The sequence below is a fragment of the Phocoena sinus genome, chromosome 5 (assembly GCF_008692025.1).
Source record: "Phocoena sinus isolate mPhoSin1 chromosome 5, mPhoSin1.pri, whole genome shotgun sequence".
Classification (NCBI taxonomy): Eukaryota; Metazoa; Chordata; class Mammalia; order Artiodactyla; family Phocoenidae; genus Phocoena; species Phocoena sinus.
In genome coordinates this window covers 20,005,221-20,026,223 of record NC_045767.1, presented here as the reverse complement: position 1 = coordinate 20,026,223, position 21,003 = coordinate 20,005,221, and the positions used below count along the sequence as shown (strand labels likewise).

The following is a 21,003-nucleotide window of genomic DNA, read 5'->3' as shown; positions in this document are numbered from 1 at the left end:
TCACCGTGACCGCGACCCCTGAAAAGCATGCAGAAGTCCCAGTCCTGAGAGCAGGAGTGTGAGAGCCAGCAATCTCCTACAGACCCACAGACAGTGCAAGCCTGGAAAGCAACAAGCTCGTCTCAGCAATGAGCAAAGCCCCTAACAGCTTGGGAGGACGGGTTTTGTAAGTAGGGCCGGATTAAGCGAGATCTTTTCCTTCCAATCTATACTTACTAAGCCTGGTTTTACAGTAGCGGAAAGGAGAGAAAGGAGCTAATGGGTAAGAACCGCAAGACTGTTGTCTAGTGAAAGAGGAAGGGCTTTGGGGTCAGATGGGCCCAGGTGGAAATTCCAGCTCCATTCCCACTCAGTGGGGGCCATAAGCTTGTTTCTCAAACCCCTGAGCTTCAGTTTCCTTATCTAGAAAACAGAAATGATCCCACTCTATGTCAGAGTTATGCACTGGGTCACTCGTCAGCAACTCATAATTACTAAGTGCCTAACCATATGCTAGGGGCAAAGGATACAGATTGAACTGACAGCTCAGAGTGCCCTGGGTGGTCAGTTCAAGTAAATAGGCAGCTTCCATATTAGGTGGCAAGAACTGTGGCAGGAAGCTTGAGAGTGCTATAGTCTCCCCTGTAAGGAGCACCTGACACACACCTGGGGGTCAGGCCGGGAGACCTGAAAAGCAGCTAATTGAGGACTGACCCCGGAAGAGGAATTATTTAAGGGACGTACAACTGTTTTTTAGATATAATGCTATTGCACAGTTACTGAAGTTATAGTGTAAACATAACTTCTATATGCACTGGGAAACCAAAGTAATTCACGTAACTGCTTTACTGTGATAGTCACTTTAGTGTAGTGGTCTAGAACCAAACCCACAACATCTCCAAGGTATGCCTATGAGAGACCGGACTACGATACGTGATTCTAGGAACCCAAGTAATTCCTTTATTACCATTTTTCCAGTTTTCAGGTCCAGTTTCAAATTTTCCTAACACTTATTTCTACATTTGACTACTTTATAAACCATACTGAGACGATAATGGAATTTAAAAGCCACTTAAGTACAAAATTTCATTAGGGAGTGACTAAAGAGCAACTGACAAAAGAACAATCCTGTTTAGAAGTCTATCAAAGGAAAGGTGGAGGAATTTTCAAATTCTACAATAACGTGTCATCTATTATGTAATAAAACACCATTTACCACTAAAGTATTTTTTCTTCTTTATCCTTTTCTACGAAGAGACTGCCACATTGGCAGTGGAATCCGTAACACCTGGTTTTCTTGTAAAATTCTCTATTTTGAGAATGTCCCATAGTCTAAAGGAAAATAACATATCCAGGTGGAACTCATTATTTACATGTAATTTATTTTATTTCATTTCAGCCTTGGGATAAAACATTTTGTTGGCCATCTACTTACATGGGTCTTATGATTTGTAAACGACCCGTTAGACTATTTTTAGATGCTATCACACATATTATGATTTGCCATTAGCATGGATTCTTTTTTCATTTATGTCATAATAAAGTCATCACAGATTAAGTCTCACTCACCTGAGCATCTTGTTCAACCTGTGCTTCATCAATTCCAGCATCAGGGTCTCTATTAGCCTAGAAGAGATAATATGTTATGTTATTGCATTACATGAGTATTTTTGTTCTAAAGAAAAAACGGTTCCACCTAATGGTTATGCACATAAAGCTTTTTCTCTTAGGAATTATAAGCATTAATTAAGATCTTATCAATCCTACAATATTTTTACATTATCACACAAACACTGTCCAAAACCAACCTGACCCTCTTGATTTTAAAATCTATGAATAAAAGAGGACAGTGATATCCAAAATAAAAAAACAAAAAACTATGAGTTAGCTATTACGAGTTCAGGTCAGATATTCTGAAACACAAACACACACTGGCACCTCACAGCCAGAATCAAGCAAGTACCAGAAATAAATAAAAGAATTTTAAGTGACTTGACTTAACTAGATTCAGACCAGTCCGGCTTCAGGGTTTTTAAACCACAAAGAGCCTCCACCCAATACCTGAAGGAGGACCACCAACATCCTCTGGTAGTACCCTGAAGTGTCCCCCACCACATCATCTTCCAGGCTCGAGCCATATTCTGCAACAGAATAATTTCACACTTATTTACAGCTTCTTTCAACTAGAAAAGGATATCTTGCCCCATTAATCAAATGGAAGAGATATAAAGGAAGAAATATTTGATTAGCATAATAGTTCATGCTTCTCTGAAGACTGAAGGCAAATGTTTTAAGTGGTGAGTGGCTGGAAGAAAAGAAATTAAAGTCTCCCAAAAGCACACAGTTCAAACCTAAATCATGACTCGGCCATTTAGAAATGCTCTCAACCAACGCAGTTATTATCTGTTATTAATCAGATACATGATGGTACTGGAAAGTCTCTAAAATACAATCAATCTTATTTTAAACTTGTTTCACTTTCTTTCAAACGTTTTACATGATTCATCTCGAAAGGTCTTCCACTCTCAAATATTCTGAGTTTTTTTTTCCTTTGGGGCATGGCCATCCCTTCTCCTAATAAGATATTTTTCCTCTGCAACAAGTAAAGTTAACTCTGAGAGACAGCAGTGATATTTTAAAATATGCCCTTCTCCCCTCCATTCCCAGCTATTCGACAGACATAAAGCCACAGCAAAGGGGAAAACCAGGATCTACAAGAGTCTACAGGCACTTTTCACCGTCTCACAACCAGCTGCCATTGAAGGAAAGGAGGTATTACTCTAAGGCATTTAAACATTTCATCATTATTTGAAAGGAGACAAAGTTTAAAAGTCTGACACTTCTAAAGATACAAAAGAGATACATATCTATTTCAATCAGTTGCTCAAATACAAAACCCTGAAGGAATTTTTTATTCCTTCCTCTACTCCAACACCTATATATAATCAACCATCAAATCCATTTATATTTCTCCTCTGATTCGCCTCATACCTCCCACCAGCCTAGGCTGAGCCATAACTGCCCAGCTTACCTCTCCCAACACAGCTACCTCATCAGCCTCCTAATTCAAACCTTCTTCCCGACCTCAATTGTCCCTTTAATACTCTACTATCCATTCAGGAGCTTACAATGCTTTTGAACCAAGTCCAAACTTCTAATCCAGTCATACAAAACCATCTGTAACAGAGTCTAACTGCACTTATTCAGTTTATCTCCACAATGGACATGCACATTCCCTCCACTACAGTCACATTCTCTTTGTTCCCTCAGTATACTTTTGTCAAACTGGTCTCCATGCCATGGCAGACAGTGGGTGGACCTTGACCAAAAATGCCTTCTTCACCCACTCGAAACCTACCTAGTCTTGAAACCCTGGCTCAGTGTCTGACTGCACTGTGAAGAAGCCTCTCCTTACATCCAAAGCCAAAATGACCTCTCTTCTCTAAATGAATTCTTTCATTAAACATGTTCGATGTTTGAATTTTACTATCCTGTAACTCTTGCAGCTTTTTCTAAGTCATGTCATCCCTAAATAGACTGCAAACTCCTTGAGGACAGGAGCTTTGTCAAGTGCATCTTCTGCATCATTCATGACAGCCAGTACGCTGCTGGACACATAGCAAGTGTACAATAGCACGGCTGACTGGGTGGACCACACACAGTTACTATACCTCTTGTGGCACCCCATCTGTCACCCGGCAGCACAAAGCCTCATTCATCAATGTCAACAACCCCAGAAGGAGATATGTGAATATTGTATCAGGTAAAGACTCAAGCGTGATCACCTGCAGCTGAGATACATGTAGCACCTCTGCCTTAGTGGTTGGGGTCCTATCCAAACTACAAAAAGAGGAGCAGGAAAGAAAGATTCCAGCGCTTCAAAAGGTAATTGTTGGGCTCCCCTGGTGGCCGCAGTGGTTCAGAGTCCGCCTGCTGATGCGGGGGACAACGGGTTCGTGCCCCGGTCCAGAAAGATCCCACATGCCATGGAGGCAGGCTGGCCTGTGAGCCATGGCCGCTGGGCCTGCGTGTCCGGAGCCTGTGCTCCGCAACGGGAGAGGCCACAACAGCGAGAGGCCCGGGGTACCGCAAAAAAAAAAAAAAAGGTATTGTTATAGTGGCCATAAATTTCACACCATTCTAACTTGCTGGGTTACACGGTACATTTCTAAGATTAACCAACTAATGCCAAGATAGGGACCCATTTTCCTAGCTGCAGGCACTAGGCTTGGAGGTCTGTTGACTGAGCTGACAATCTGGACAGTCTGATCCTCCTAAGTCACGCAGAGAGCAGTCTTTTACAGAAAAATCTGATGAGAAAAGAATTCCCTACTTTACTTTTTATTACATTTTCTTGGTTCCATTAACAGGACATGCTTCAGATTGAAAATATAGGTTTTTTTTCACGCAAAGAAATTTTAAAAATCCAAAAGAAAAGACACCAAAAAGAAAGTCAAAATGCAGAGTAGTCAAGCACTACCCCTTAGCTAGAATGTCATACATTTACTCAGACATTATTGACTCTGATTTGGACAAGGTTTCTTTTCCTTTTTAGTAATTCTTAACTTCTACCAACATAAAACTGAAATTTTTAAGGAAGAAAAACCACTTACATCTTAAACTTAATGTGAAAGAGACAACCTGTATATCCCAACACTGACTGTTAAATCCTATATGAAAAGTAAGGTCCTATCCTCAACAGAAGTTTCTTACAAATACTAAAGTAGTTATAGGTATAGAAAAAGGCAGTCTCTTCCCTACTGAAAGAGAAACTAGCTTGAATGGTTGCTTATTTGTTTACTCATTCCTTCACTCATCCAGAAATCACGTATGGCCTGCCCTCCTATAACTCCAAAGAACTCCATTCACTTTAGAGAAATGACAAAGTGACAGCGGAAGTGAAGGGAGATGTAATTCGAAACAGTTACCTTCTTCATAAACTTGCTTTATGGCTCTCAGTTCTTCAGGTGTCCTTGAAGCAATAATTTCTGTCAGGACTTTTTCATTTGTCCCAGCTCCCTGTTTGGAGATTTATTTTTAATAGAAAAAAAACATGTTAATAAGATTAAAAAGAAAGTGATTTTCCTGGAACAGATGTTATCCCACTGCATAAATATGTTATATTATCCAACATAACGTTCACTTTCTATATGAGTTCTATTAGTTATAGAAATACGAAATTTCAAATTAGTTTTCTTTCCAAAGACAATTTTATCCTTTTTTGCCTAATGAAAAAAATGTTTATTGTATGAATGTGTCTACATATATGACATATAACAGATTACATAAATTTGTAATTTTATCAGTTTAATTCTAAATAGTTTTAAAGGGAAACATTTTAATGAAACAGGAAATAATAAAAAGGCTGAAATAGTAAAAATGAAAACTTCACATAAATTTACATGGAAAAACACTGATACTTAAACAATATGTACCTCAAAACATAAACAACCCTGCCCTCAAATTAAGTTCTCTATGGATCACAGGGAAATTCTGCAACACAGGTAAAAATAAATATAGCATGGCTTGGTTATTAGGAATCGGTTATTGGATCGGCATAAAGGAATTGGGACTTGCTTTCTGGATTTTTAAGAAATAATTGTAGTTGGTTTTCCTTTTTCTGATTATAAGTCATATCTATACTACTAAATTAGAAGATACAAGCAATGACATAGCTGAACTTAATTTTAAAAGATAGCATATTTAAGCCTTAATTTCCTTATATTTTTGTTGCTTTACCAAAAAATCAAACACTGAAAGAACTAGGTTTACGCTCGGGCAGAATTTTAGCTACTGCTAATATTTCAGAAGGCTGCAAAAATGCCCATTTCCAATAACCTAAGATTTTATTTATTCCAAAGAATCATTGTAGGAAAATGAAGAAGAACAGAAAGGTTCCTAACTTGATAAACCCTCTCCTCCCTCCACCTGAGCTACATCATCTCCTTGTTGTTAATTTCAGTTTGTCCATTCAAAACCTAACTACTAGTGACTGAGTTATTCCCTGTCCCATAAGTCTAAACAAATGATTCAATGTAATCACATTTATACAACATTGCAAACACCAGGCAAGGGAATATACATTTAGTTACTTGCTACAATGAAATTATATCAAGTTTACCAGCTGCTTCATTTTAGTATTTAGAAGTACAGGAAAGAAGGAAAGGGTATTAGAAAATCTTTCTTATCTCAAAATTCTCTCCCAAGCTTCATCTTCTATGCTAAAACGATTAACAATATTATTGTTCCCTAATCAGGCACCTTTCTAAACTAAAATACCTAATCTGTAACATTTTAAAAACATATCTCAGGGCTTCCCTGGTGGCACAGTGGTTGAGGGTCCACCTGCCGATGCAGGGGACTCGGGTTCGTGCCCCGGTCCAGGAAGATCCCACATGCCACAGAGCAGCTGGGCCCGTGAGCCATGGCCGCTGAGCCTGCGCATCCGGAGCCTGTGCTCCGCAACGGGAGAGGCCACAACAGTGAGAGGCCCGCGTACCGCCAAAAAAAAAACACAAACAAAAAAACCATATCTCAAAATTAGAAAACAAGCATGAAAATAAAGTACAAAAGGCTGTAAAATACACTAAAATTTTAAAAACCCACTACTACTGAGTTAACTATACAAAAAGACTAAATGACACACTTGTCATTTTCTCTTTCCTTTTCTTATTGCCTCCTACGCAGTTTTGTCCTTCAAGAAACCCTCAGTGAAATAATTCAATTTGTTTTAATATAAAAATACCATAACCTGCTGTATAAAAAAAAATTAAATAAAATTAAAAAAAAGAAATAGCTGTTAGAACAGCTAATTGTCATTTATAATGGCTGTAATAGACTGATGTGATGATTTATATGTTCCAAAAAATAAATAAATAAATAAATAAAATAAAATAAATAAATAAAAATAAAAATACCATAAAGTAATTACCAACACAAAATAATATTATACACATGACAGGAATATTCCTCGCACTCATCCTTTCACCTTAAGAGCATGCTTCAGTTCATAGGCATCGTAAAGCCGAGAGGGTTTCATCAGAGCCACAATTAATTTTTCAAATTTTCCAGTCAGTTCTGATTTCAGGTCATCCAGAAGGTCCTAACTCACAGAAAATATAAATTGGTTAACCATGCAGAAATTTTAAGGAGGTTCTTCTTAAATATGAACAATAGCCCTTTGCTCTAATGAATTCTTTCCATTGCTATCTCCAAGTAGAAGACACATGAGCTAAACAACACCCTGTGGCTTTTAATAATGTACTTTTGACATCTGACCTTAACCTAAAGCAAAGCCCCTCATGTGTCAAGGTACTTGTTTTTAAGATGTTTTTCTTAATCTCAGAGATTTTAAAAAATGAATGTTTTTTATAAAAACTATTTATTTTAAAATATTTTAAAATAAGCCTAAAATATTTTAAAAATACTCTTCTGAGAAACATGTCTATCTCAAAAAAATAATTTCCCCAAAATATCATAATGCATTTTTACAAAGGACAAAATTTGGCCTATCATACCTGAACAAAACAATGTTTTCTTTTCTCTCCATATCTAGTGATATTCTAATACATACATAATAGATTATGTTCATTACTATGCCCCTGACTACTGCAGGACAGCTGCTATTTTGGGGAACTTGCATAATTATAAAGAGAAAAGCAGTATTTCTCATCCATGTCAGTTTCAGCACACAGGCAACTAGAATTTGTGTTTAAAATACATGCTTTTTTTTTTCTTTGCATTTGTTTCTCGAAATAATGAACAAAAATTTTCAGAATAAAGCTACATTTAAGTTTTTCATGTCTGTACTAATTCATTTAGCGACAAATTTAATTTTTACTTTGAATTGTTAATCAAATAAGAACATTTAAATCAATGAATTAAAAACTCATTTATTAAAGTATCACTCCAAAAGGAACCAAATGTGACTGTGTCAGAGCAAAACATATTTCAATACAGGTTTACACCTGGAAACTAATACAACAATCCTGAGTGGGAAATACAGAAGGAAAGAAGGGCAGTTATCCCCATTGGGATCTTTCGGCACCTATACAGTGTCAAGTGAGGAAAAACAGTCATATGAGGATAAGTTGAGTGAGCGTTTTAACCAACAGCTGATAACTAAGAAACAAACTAGAAAAGAAAAAAGGAGGAATAGGAAAGTCAGAATCATAAGATTCATGATATTTACAAAAGAATATTAGTAGATTTCAAACTAGTCTTAAAAGAGAAAGCTGCTCTCACATGCCACCTTGGGATGAAGTACAGTCTTACCCTGCCAAACAGAGTTTTAAAAGCCATAGCGATCTCCTGGCGCTGAGCATTACTGCGGGATGTCAGCAGAGTCAGGATGCTCTCCTCATCGGTGCCTGCAATTACGTTCCAACCATTACATCCCGGCTCCCACAGGCCCACTCTCTCGATAACCTTTGTAACCAGCTCCCTAGTCACTTTAATTCCTTGCCTCATAAAATATATTTTATTAAGTAATTTATTAAACTATAAAATTTACAATATCCAAATGTTATTGTTTCCAACAATATGTACTACCCCTACACATTGTGAAGGAGACGCAAAAATTCTCCTGACTTTTTAAAAACTGAGTGCACCTAGCTTTTCTTGCAACAAGTAATTACTCAAATAACAGCTCTTCACAAGGCATGATGTGTTTCGTGTTCCACGGGGTTGAGAAAGGAGAAAAGATATAGACGCTGGTTTCAAGTTATGAACAATTTAGGGTAAAAAATACAAATATTTTTTTTGTGAGGTAAGGCAGAATGTGACAAGGGCCTCAGGAGAGGTCCAGGTGTTAAATGGGGTTCAGAGGAGGTTCTCGTAGCTGAAAGGCAGCGGAAGACAGTTTTGGGGAAAGCTTCATGGAGAAGGTGACACCCACCCAAAACAGTCTTGAAGGATGAAAAGATTTTGACAGGCAGTGATGTAAGGAAGAAAGACAGGCTTTTAGAATCCAGGAAAAGCTCAACAGTAGGAAAATACAGAGCTTTCCTGAGTAGCAGATCACCTGGCATGGATGGATCAGCGGACACATCAGGCAGTAATGTGCGCTGAGACCGACAAGGTGGGCTGGAATACCAGGGAAGGCCTTTCAAGGCCAGAAAGCCTGCACCTGATCCTGCTACAACAGGAAATCTCACAAGATGTTCAGAATGGAGAGTGATGGGGTCAGAGCCAAGTTTGAGGAAGATGAATCCCTTCACGTGGACACTGGTACAGAAGAAGCCTGAGGACAGGAGGATTAATTATATGTGGAAGTCCTCAAGAAGAGAGGTTTTTAAACTGCAAAAAAGGAAAGCTGAGAAAGTGAAGACAGTGGGATGTAAGAAACTTATAGAACTGGATATCTGATTAGACACTGAGAGCAAAAGGCTGCACAGCTGATCACCCTCAGGAATGTCTGTTTACTCAGTCAGCTACCATATGGGTAAAGCTGAAAAGCTAAAAAAACAAAGAGGCTGAATTTAACTGCTGTTTGGTCTAGAGGCTAAATACTACGGGTGGTCAGTCATTTTTTTTGTTCCTTTAATGTTTCTCTCTATATATGTTCAGCTCAAAATATTCTAAAGTTAATCTTACTGTAAAACAATGACTTTTTTGTTCAGAAAAACAAATGTCACATTTTTTTTTAGAACAAAAAGAAGGCTGAATTTACCCAGGCCTTTCATGGCCTTCCGAAGAGTTTCTGCATCGGCCCGCTCATCAAATCCAGGGAAGTCAGTCACAGTGCCTCTGAGCGCCTGACACAGGAAAAACAGCAATATTATTCACAGCATGACTAATACAATAAACATAAACAGTAAGCTGCTTGCTCTGCTTCATGTTCAGACTTTACATAAACTTATCATTTGATAAGATATATCAATATAACCCCATTTGAAATGGGAAACAGACCATTACAATGTGGATTAGCAGTGCACCAATTCAGTGCACGAGCTCTCCTGGCCTACCTGCGATACCATTAGCAGGAAGGCTGGCTTCCAAGGCCCTCTTCCTTCAGGCATCGCCCCCCAGTGATCAAGCTCCACCAGCACCTCCTGGTTCAAGGAGGGCACTTCCTTGCAGGCTTCATTCCCGTTAAGCCTCTCGCCACTTTGATCTGGGAGCATGCTGAGCCTGCATTAAAACTTGAGGCCTTCTGTGGCACATATATACAATGGAACATTACTCAGCCATAAAAAGAAACAAAACTGAGTTATCTGTAGTGAGGTGGATGGACCTAGAGTCTGTCATACAGAGTGAAGTAAGTCAGAAAGAGAAAAACAAATACTGTATGCTAACACATATATATGGAATCTAAAAAAAAAAAAAAAAAGAAGTGGTCATGAAGAACCAAGGGGCAAGACGGGAATAAAGTCGCAGACCTACTAGAGAATGGACTTCAGGATACAGAGAGGGGGAAGGGTAAGCTGGGACGAAGTGAGAGAGTGGCATGGACATATATACACTACCAAAAGTAAAAATGCTATCTAGTGGGAAGCAACCACATAGCACAGGGAGATCAGCTCGGTGCTTTGTGACCACCTAGAGGGGTGGGATAGGGAGGGTGGGAGGGAGGGAGACGCAAGAGGGAGGAGATATGGGGATATATGTATATGTATAGCTGACTCACTTTGTTATAAAACAGAAACTAACACACCATTGTAAAGCAATTATACTCCAATAAAGATGTTAAAAAAAAAAAAAAACAAACTTGAGGCCTTACCCTAGGCACTGAACTCTAAGCAATGCTCTTAATAAATCTAGTCCTGTTTCCTTATACTTATTTAGGGATTTTAAGATAACCTGGCAAAACCTGAAAAGATTTTCAGTAGTTCATGTGCCAGAAAAATACAAATTTCTGAATTTAGAACTTTTAAAGATATATTAGAAGACACTGTTTTTACGTAAGAGTTCCTACTTTATGTTATCATATATAGTACTTTTTTTTTAGATGTTCAAATCTCTTTTTTTTTTGATATATCCCATATTTTATATAGTACTTTTAATCATCCAAATATTTTAATACCTCCCAAAACTGTTTGTAATATCAATAGATCTTTAGAATCAGAGAGCTTTATTAATACTGAGCCATAAATTTTTATCTTATGATAAAGGGAGGCTCCCAGGATTTATTTTTACCAATAAATGTTCCTGAAGTACCTCACAACTCCTGTCAAGGTTCCATCCAAAACTGAGAAATAAACAGCTATAAGGGTTGGGGACTGAGAAGACTTGTCTGGTTTACGATCACTTCTGTTTTACTATGAATGCATGGAAGCACAATCACCTACAAGGAAAAAAATTTCTCTTCCACCTTAACATCCAACTGCTGCATTTGCCTACAGTACCTTAACACCAATCACATTAAAAAAAAAAAAAAAAAAAGACAACAGAGAGACATATCCATGGGGAAGAACTTGCATGGGACAATGCACCAGAGGTCAGCTCTGAGACCTCTCTTCAGTGGCACTGCATTCTGTCTCCTGAAAAAGTAGCACTCAGGGCTGCAGAAGACAGACTCTCTCCTTGACCAAACTTCAGACAGGCTCCTCAGAGCACACTTTTTGACTAGGACTGGTCTCTAGCCTGCCAAGCCCAGTTGTAGCACAAATCCTGCTGAAGTCAGTTTACAGAGAATCCTGCAAACCTTAATATCTGTTCAAGTTCCTCATCCTCCATCTTTGACGTATAAATCCATGGGCTGCCTTAAGCAAGAATCCTATTAGGCCAGTTCAGCAAGAATCCCTCTACCCTTAATGTCTCCTCTTAGTAACTTTCCATCCACTGACCCCCTTCATCCTGCTCACTGGTTGTAAGTTCCCAGCTGCCTTTGCTATACTTGGACTTGAACCCAATCTCTTCTCTTCCATTGCAATACGCATGACCTTTACTGCAGTAGTTTTGAAAGTCTTCTTTACCATTTAACAAGTACGAGAATAATTTTTTCTTTAACAATAGTCTCCTCTTGTTCAAGGAAAGAAGAAAGACTCTTCTTTCCTCTGAACAGAGTCAGCCTTGAGAGAACCTACAGGAAAACCTTAGTGTTGTAATTATGTGTCCAAAAGCATACAATCCAAGAGAAGAGGTGTTTTTTCCCAGTTTCATCTCCCAGCCCCAGAGTGTTGACTGGTAGCAGCTTTCATCCCCCCAAGCCACCCCCCCACACCCACAGCCAAACAAAAGATTGTGGCCAAGTAGGAAAAGGAGGGGCAGGGAAGCCTCACTTATCTCATGGGGAGGTCACGAAACTAAGCCAGAGCTCTTCATTCTACTAAGTGGGAAAATGCGATACTGTGATTTATAATAAGAGACATATATATTTGGTCTTTGTCCCCATTTCCTGCACAGATCTCCTAAATCCCTTGGAATTCCCGGATGATAAGAGTGATAAATTTCATAATGATAAGAGCTTGATATTCGTAGCAAACCCCCTTCAATCACACCTGACTTTGTTAATGAGGTGACTTTTGGGAAGCATCTAAGGATGGGGGTTTCGGGGCTGCTTGCCCAGGGAAGCAACCATGCGATTAGAGGGTTGGAACTTTCAGTCCCACACCCACAACCCCACCTCAGGGAAGAGAGAGGGGCTGGAGATCGAGTTCTATCACCAATGGCCAATGATTTAGTCAATCATGCCTAAGTAATGAAGCCTCCATAAAATCCAAAAGGACACGGTTTGGAGAGCTTCCAGGCTGGTGAACACATGGAGTTGTAGGGACAGTGGCTCACTCGGAGTGGGCCCTGAAGCTCCCTGCCCCTTCCCACACACCTTGCCCTATGCATCTCTTCCATCTGGCTAATCCTGAGTTGTGTCCTTTTATAATAAACCAGTGATCTAGTAAGTAAAATGTTTCTCTGAGATCTGTGAGCCAATGATGGGGTCATTGGAAACTCCGATCTATAGCCAGTCAGTCAGAATCAGATGTGACCATCTGGCCTTGCAACTGGTGTCTGAAATGGGGGTGGGAGTATGAAGAGGGGTGGTCTTGCAGAACTGAGCCCTCAACCTGTGGGAGCTGATGCTATCTCCAGCAGACAATGGCAGAACTGAGTTGAATAGCAAGACACCCATCTGGTACAGGAGAACTGCCTGTTGGTGTGTGGAAACTACACCCCACATTAGAAGTGGGTTCAGAACCCTTTGAGAAATCCACCCAAAGCCAGGCTAGTCTCCATTTCCACCCTATCTAAAAAGCACAGATGCAATAAGGGCCAATAAACTCCCTGCCATTTGTTCTATAGCTTGACCATATGAAAGTGAACGGTTGAATACCGGCAGCTTCAAATGGTTCAACACCATTAAAAGGAGCCATAGGTTGGGAGAGAAACTGGTAAGATTTGAGGAGACGGCCCTTCAAAATTGGTATGGGTTAGGAAAGTGATTTCTCTCAAGGCAAACTGCAGTTCCTCTCTGTTTAGTAAGACCACTTCAAATCGATGAGGAAGACACCATCAATATCATCATAAACATGAACAAATACCATGGGTTCTCTCACTGTGAGAACTTGAATGACTTAGCTCACCTGTCTGCTTATCTATTCACTCAACAGCCATTTTCTGCATGCCTTCCACTGCCAAGTATTGTACTAATCAGTAGGAAAAAGTTAAGATCTCTTAAGTCAAGAGAAAATGATAGGCATGTAAGTAATCAAGCGCAGTAGAGTATATACACACAGAGGTTTCCTCAGGGTAATGTGAGCACATAAAGGAGGGACTGAGACAGGAGGAGTGGAAAGAAAAGAAATCAGAAAAACTTCCCCAAAACGTCTTGAAAGGTGCCTGTAATTTTGCCAGGCTGGCTCAGCAAAGCAGAAAAGGGCAGGCAGCTATTTCAGTACGTATTAAAAGCATGGAAGAAGGAAACAATGTGGTGCTTTGGACAAAGGGTTAAGTATTTCAACAGACCGGAACAAGCAGTAAGATTGGATCGAAAAACAAGGGAAAGGTCACAGTGGGGAGCCAGGACGGCTGGAAGCCAGGCTGAGAAGAGCAGCCTTCACCCCGCTGGCAAAGGAAGCCCTTGGAGGACGTTTAAGCAAAGCAGACAAGGAACAAGGTCGACTCTGTACAGTAACATCACTAGGGCAGCAGTGGAGACAAAAGGACAGAACTGTGCACGTGTGGAGACAGAAAGACTGTTTTAGAAACTACTAAACATAAGAAGGATAAAAAGGACCTAATCTAAGTCAGGAGCAGTGGAAATGGAAAGGAAAAGGCAGACAGGAACAGGGCCAAGGCAGAAGGAGACCACTGAGGATGATTCATTTTCTGGATAAGGAACAGGGTGGCTGGTTTTGCACTTCTCCACATACTGAAAGAGAAGCAGGCTTGTCAGTTACTGGGGCACATAAGTGGTAACTAGAGCTGTGGGAGGAGGCTTCACGAAAGGCAATATTAATGGAATGGAAAGAAGAGCTGGAGGAGGGAAGGTCACCTACAATCGGAATGGCAGCTAATATCAGCTATGGGCGGCAATGAGCTCAGAGCTTCACATGGACCATCTCGGTGAAACCCCATTTTCCAGATAAAGAAACACACGGGCTTAGAAAGGTTTGGCGAATCACCCGGGTGACCAGCAAGCAAGCAAGGAGCAGAGCTGGCACTTGAACACAGGCCATGGGACTGTGGGCTCTCAACTGTGGGCTCTACACAGCCCCCCAAAGGCAAAAAGAAAATCCAAAGAAGGTGATGGAATGGAAGACAAAGGAGAAAAATGTTCCAAGGAAAGGAAGAACAGGCAGTGCCCGAACCATAGGGCAATCAAGCGGGAAGATGGAAAAGGGTCCACTGGATTTGGCAACTAGGAGGTCTTTGGTGGCGGTAAAAGTCTGATTGGAGGACACTAAAGAGTGAGAGGCAGAGCATCTCTGTGAACTCCCATTTTACAAACAGGCTTTTTTTTTTTTAATACGTAAAAAAAAACACATACTTTAAAAATACTTTTTCCAGCTTATAGGCTCTGAAGAAGTTTCTAGTAGATAGAAAAACAGCGAAAAGGTTAAGAACAGAGGAGACAGGAGGAATTTGCCTTAAAGAGAAGAGACATCTGACCCCTGAGCCTGAAGGAAATGAGGTGAACAATGGAAAAAAGAGAAGTATCCTTGAGTCTCAGTTACTGCGAAGAAGACATAACTGCTGGTTGTGTATTTGAGAGCTTTCTAAAGATTGGGAAACACTCTTGCTACATTTCCATTTGATCAGTCATTGTGAAAGCTGGCAAAGCCATGTAGCGGTAGTAAGGGAGCAGATGTGAACCACAGGACATGACTCACACAGAAAGAACCCTTGTTTGGACATCCTGTCCAAGCTCCATCCCCACCCACACAAAACCATCTACACTGGGCAAATGGGACTCTACATGACTCACAGAGAGGGCTTCCCCTGCTTCCCATCTTTGCCACCGGCCTCAAGGTGTTCAACAAGTACACCTTCCTCAGGTGAATTCTAACCGTAAGTAGCTACTGTTCCCTTCACCCATCCTCAGTTCACCCTCATTTACCTCAATCCTCTGCCACCAGAGCCGTACCAAGGGAATTATTATATATGCTCAGACAGTACGTGGCCAAAACATATAATTCGGTCTGTTAACTCTCAACTTCAAAATTATCCATTCTTTTAGCTCTATAATTTTGTTGGCTTTTTTCACTTGTTTGCTTTAAATGAAAAAGTTCTTTGCCTGCAAAGACTAGTTATGCCAAAATAAAACAAATAAAATTAAACCAAAACACAAGTGAAGAGCTGCTTTTCTAGACACAGAATTTAAATGCACAGGAAAATAATACAGAAATAACACTTCAAATTTAAAGATGAGAAAACATTACCTGGTCTGGAACATTTTAAGAGGAGAACTAAACCCTCTTTAAATTTGTCATCCAGTTCAATAAAATCAACACCTAAACAGCTACCCACCATTCCACATACTACTAACTAAGAGCCAGAAATCATTAAGCAAAACACTACAGTTGAGCAGCTGTACAATGGTTTTTTTTTTTTAATATTAACATGTAAAGCGTTTATTATTGTTATTTTTTTTACATCTTTATTGGAGTATAATTGCTTCACAATGGTGTGTTAGTCTCTGCTTTATAACAAAGTGAATCAGTTATACATATACATATGTCCCCATATCTCTTACCTCTTGCATCTCCCTCCCTCCCACCCTCCCTATCCCACCCCTCCAGGTGGTCACAAAGCACCGAGCTGATCTCCCTGTGCTATGCGGCTGCTTCCCACTAGCTATCTACCTTATGTTTGGTAGTGTATATATGTCCATGCCACTCTCTCACTTTGTCCTACCTTACCCTTCTCCCTCCTCGTATCCTCAAGTCCATTCTCTAGTAGGTCTGTGTCTTTATTCCCGTCTTAGCCCTAGGTACTTCATGACATTTTTTTTTCTTAGATTTCATATATATGTGTTAGCATACGGTATTTGTCTTTCTCTTTCTGACTTACTTCACTCTGTATGACAGACTCTAGGTCCATCCACCTCACTACAAATAACTCAATTTCGTTTCTTTTTATGGCTGAGTAATATTCCATTGTATATATGTGCCACATCTTCTTTATCCATTCATCTGATGATGGACACTTAGGTTGCTTCCAACTCCTGGCTATTGTAAATAGAGCTGCAATGAACATTGTGGTACATGACTCTTTTTGAATTATGGTTTTCTCAGGGTATATCCCCAGTAATGGGATTGCTGGGTCATATGGTAGTTCTATTTGTAATTTTTTAAGGAACCTCCATACTGTTCTCCATAGTGACTGTACCAATTCACATTCCCACCACCAGTGCAAGAGCGTTCCCTTTTCTCCACACCCTCTCCAGCATTTATTGTTTCTAGATTTTTTGATGATGGCCATTGTACAATGGTTTTTACCTATGGTTCTTCTGAGGCTCAGGTTTTGCAAAAAGCCTTCCCCCCCTCCCCCAAGAAAGGGCTGGGTGGGGAGGCCAAGGGCAGAGTTCTGCCTTCCTTCTCCAGTCAGAGCACTTCAGGTCTTATCTGACGGACACAATACAGAACAGGCCCATTAATATTTCCTTTGATGATGGGTCCCACTGATCAGCAAAGAAAAAAAAAATTGAAAATCACTGTGCTAGGAAAGAAATGAGATGAGCAAGAAAGGAGGAAAAAGCCAGGGAAACACGATTGTGATTTGAGATGCAAAGTAAATTAAATATCAGAAAAAACTAGAACCTCCAAGAGGACCGAGGGGCACAAACACATACCATGAGGCGTCAGAAATAAGATCTCAAGTCCTAATCATCACTGTTGCTCAATCCCATCAAAAGAGGTGAAAATTATAGTTCAAAGCCTCAAATTCAAACTGGTCTATAACTTTTGCTAACTTTCACATAACTTCCTTTCCCTTTCATCCTCCTTATTTTTGCTTCTTTCCATTTTGTCTAATCATCCAACTACCTTTGACCTCTCAAAGTCAGATGTAAGGGAAAAAAGCATCACTATAAAATAGTTTACATTATGTGCACAGTGGTAGAAAAGTTTTTAGTAACTTAATAAAGGTTTTGTCAACATTATTTAGATTTTTGTCGTGTTTCTTTAATGCTCCTATGGCTACCTCCCTGCTAGTATAAGAATGCCTTCCCTTGGCAAATACTAATAAAGTGGAAAGTTTAACTGTCCGTGAATAATGGTGATACCTTTGAGTCGGTAAAGCGGGCAAATGTATTAACCTCCGAAGAAGGGGCTATTTTACCTAGTTGTTGAATTGGCCATTTTGCACACAGCACGTGAAAAGCTATTTCACTAACCAATTCATTCACATCGATGCTTCAGAAAACAATCAAGTTTACAGATTTCTCATATTAGAGAAGAGTGTGCATCGATTCACAACTTTACTTCCTTTTGCATCTAAACGAGAGACAGAAATCTAATGAACTTGGCTGGTCCTAGACAAAGGGAGGAAATAAGTCAGCTTCAAATCTTTAGTTGTAGGAAGAGATAAATAATACATAATCAAATGGATGACCTATAGAGATGAAAATAGATTTAAAGACCACATACACCCTGCTGTGTACTAGACAGCACCACCTAAATGTTTTATAAAGAACTCAAATTCAACAAATCTACTAACTCTGCTTTTCTCCCACCTCCAACCTGCATTCCTTTCTCAAAGAAAAAAATAAACCACTCCATCAAGGAAGCCGCTCATCTTTACCTTAACCTGGCCCTTCACCAACTCCCACTCACTCATGCATCCAATTTGCCCACTCTCTCCTACAGTCCCCTCCTATCTAAAGTCCCAGCTACTGCCTAGTCTAAGCCCTTAAGATTCACCGGGATTCCAGCAACAGATGCCCAAGTAGTCTTCCAATGTCCCGCTCCCCTCTCCCCTCCTCAACTCCCACACCACCATCCCGCCTCTGCAGCCCCCAGAAGCACAGTATCACATTGGCCCCGGGGCTATCTTTGTTACATACAAATCTGACCATGGCATACTCCAACTAATGACTCTATGGTAGCTCTCCATTACCTACGAAATGGCTCATATTTCTTTAGCTCCGGCTCCCCTTTCCGAGGCAGGGCTCCATCTCCCCAACTGCCTGCAGTTTCACGCCAGCAAGACCAGACTGCCTGCAGCTCCTGGCCCTGCCAAACTCCTTTACACCCGCAAGCGTGTAGTTTTGCTCCTGTTGCCTCTACATATCATGCCTTTCTTCCTTTGTCCCATATGACTAACATCGGCTAAGTTACCTCAATTTCCTCTTCTGTGAAACTGAACTAGTAATATTTATTTCCAAAACTGTATTATGAGCACTAAATAATGCATAAAAAGGACTTGGCAATGCACCTGTTGTATCAATAAATCTTAGCTCCATTTCCCTTTTTATTTCCCATGTCTAATAATACCTGACACATAGTAGGAACTCAAAAGCTTCAAACATTCATGAATGTATGCATGAATGACAAAGTAAAGAGAACAGTTAGGAACTGGAGTCCAAAGAAAATGATACCAACCGGAATATGTATTCCTTTCAATTAATCAGTTGCTTACAGATGTACATATTATACAAACCAATAAACTGAAAGATGGGTCCATAAAACACAAAGAAAAGGTCTTAGGAGCACTCATTTGGTAAACAAACAAACAAAATCAACTGATATATTTGTGAAGTTTTAGAATAGTATACAGGTTATACGAATAAAATTTATTTCAGTACTGGACCTCAGACTAACCTGCCGACTGTGTCCGAGGGGCACTAGCTCAAGATAAGAGAATAAGGTTTACTAAACACCAATGAATTGCTCAGCGGCTTGCAAAGCAGCCAAGCAGCTTGCGACGTACTTCTCTCTCGGCATCCAAAATGAAGACCATAGTCAAGGAATCAGGAACTGAGAAAGACTAACCCAAAGCCGCACAGGCCATGGGTAAACAGGTAACCTGATCTAAGACCCCCAAGGGAATCACTACAGAGAGATTTGGCCTGAAAGTGAATGGCATGAAAAGATGCACTCAACCTCCAGTCAACTCCTCTGGAATGAACCTCATCTCAAATTTCCTTATTTATATTCATCCTGCTTGCTCAGGGCCCTTGTAAATTATCATAGTGCAATGATTTCAAGCCAACCAAAAAAATTTCTCTTCAAATTTTGTACAGTTTAAATATGTACCAGGCTGATAGCTATGATGGGTCATGAAGTTTCTAGTCAAAAATTATGCACCCTGCTTTTGCTTCATGACATTCCTGATGCCCTGAATACATTAACTCTTTGTAAACAACACTATAAATTAAACAAAGTTCAGACTGCCCAAAATGTAACTTTTTAAAGTTTCATTATCCTAAAGAAAATTAAAGACATAAAAGCCTTAAATTGAATTAAAATGTATTAAATGGATCATTTGTCTACGAAATATAGCCAACTCTTGATTTTTCCAAACCAAAGAACACAGAACTACACAATGTACTTTCAAATACTTAAATAAATTAGAATATCTATGAAATAATTTGGCTGTAGCTAAATACTTAGATTTAAAAAAAACAAACCTGTGTAAGCAAGTAAAGCTATAGGAGAGAAATAGGTCAGAAGCCTATTTAAGAAATCCAACCCAAAATACTGTAAGTCAGATTAAAGAAATGACCCTAAAACCTAATGAAAAATTCACACTTACATAAACAGAAGTTGATTGTTGAGAGAAAAAAGATGAAGGGATTCAAAAATATTTACTATATATAGATAACTCAGGCAATTTTAACAGCTCTTTGGCTATTCCTTAGTAAATATATTCAACTAGCTTGTACCCAAATTTAACATAGTAGATTTTGTTACTGATCCAATAATCATAATAATTTATTACTCATTTAGCCTTTTATGCTAAAATAACATGGATGCTGTGGTTTCAAACCAGATAAATATAAAACCATTCAAATGAATAGTTTCAAACCTATAAAAAAAAGTACTGTCCAGGGACTGTTTACATGCAGCTATATCTGTAATTTATATTCTTGTATGTCATGGAGAAGATAGAGTTAACCAGTGTGCTCTCTTTGAGAAAAACTGGGAAGCCTCAAGTTAGACTATTTCTCTCCAAATAACCGTTAACTGGTTGAATCCCACATATTTCAATACTAACGGATAAGAATTAGGACCAGAAGAAGGGCAGAGCTCAAGTAGTGGTACCCAACAAATGCCTCCAACTCTGAATGTATTTACCTAACATGATAAGTCACTTTTTATGTTGTTCCCAATATTTGCCCAGTATTGCCAGGCAGGTTAAGAATCTGCCTGCCAATGCAGAGGACACAGTTCAATCCCTGGCCCGGGAAGATCCCACATGCCGCAGAGCAACTAAGTCCGTGCGCCATAACTACTGAGCCTGTGCTCTAGAGCCCGCGAGCCACAACTACTGAGCCCACATGCCACAACTACTGAAGCCCGCGTGCCTAGAGCCCACGCACCGCAATGAAGAGTAGCCCCCGCTTGCCACAACTAAAGAAAGTGCGGTGCGCAGCAACGAAGACCCAACGCAGCCAAAAAATAAATTTAAAAAAATTTTTAAAAA

General features: G+C 39.7%; 1 protein-coding gene across 3 annotated transcripts in view; it reads right to left on the bottom strand.

The window, feature by feature from the left end:
* Positions 1-21,003, bottom strand: part of ANXA5 (annexin A5) — a 31,672-nt gene that overhangs the window by 8,084 nt on the left and 2,585 nt on the right. For 2 of the 3 annotated variants that reach the window (XM_032633388.1, XM_032633387.1), the window contains 6 exons: positions 9,650-9,734; positions 8,254-8,348; positions 6,968-7,081; positions 4,908-4,998; positions 2,041-2,120; positions 1,549-1,605 (listed from right to left, as the gene is read on the bottom strand). In XM_032633388.1, the coding sequence (XP_032489279.1) occupies positions 1,549-1,605; positions 2,041-2,120; positions 4,908-4,998; positions 6,968-7,081; positions 8,254-8,348; positions 9,650-9,662 (450 nt within the window). In that variant the 5' untranslated portion in view covers positions 9,663-9,734. Of the gene's footprint in view, positions 1-1,548; positions 1,606-2,040; positions 2,121-4,907; positions 4,999-6,967; positions 7,082-8,253; positions 8,349-9,649; positions 9,735-16,856; positions 16,989-21,003 lie in introns of those variants that run through there. The other variant, XM_032633390.1, reaches the window with a different exon arrangement.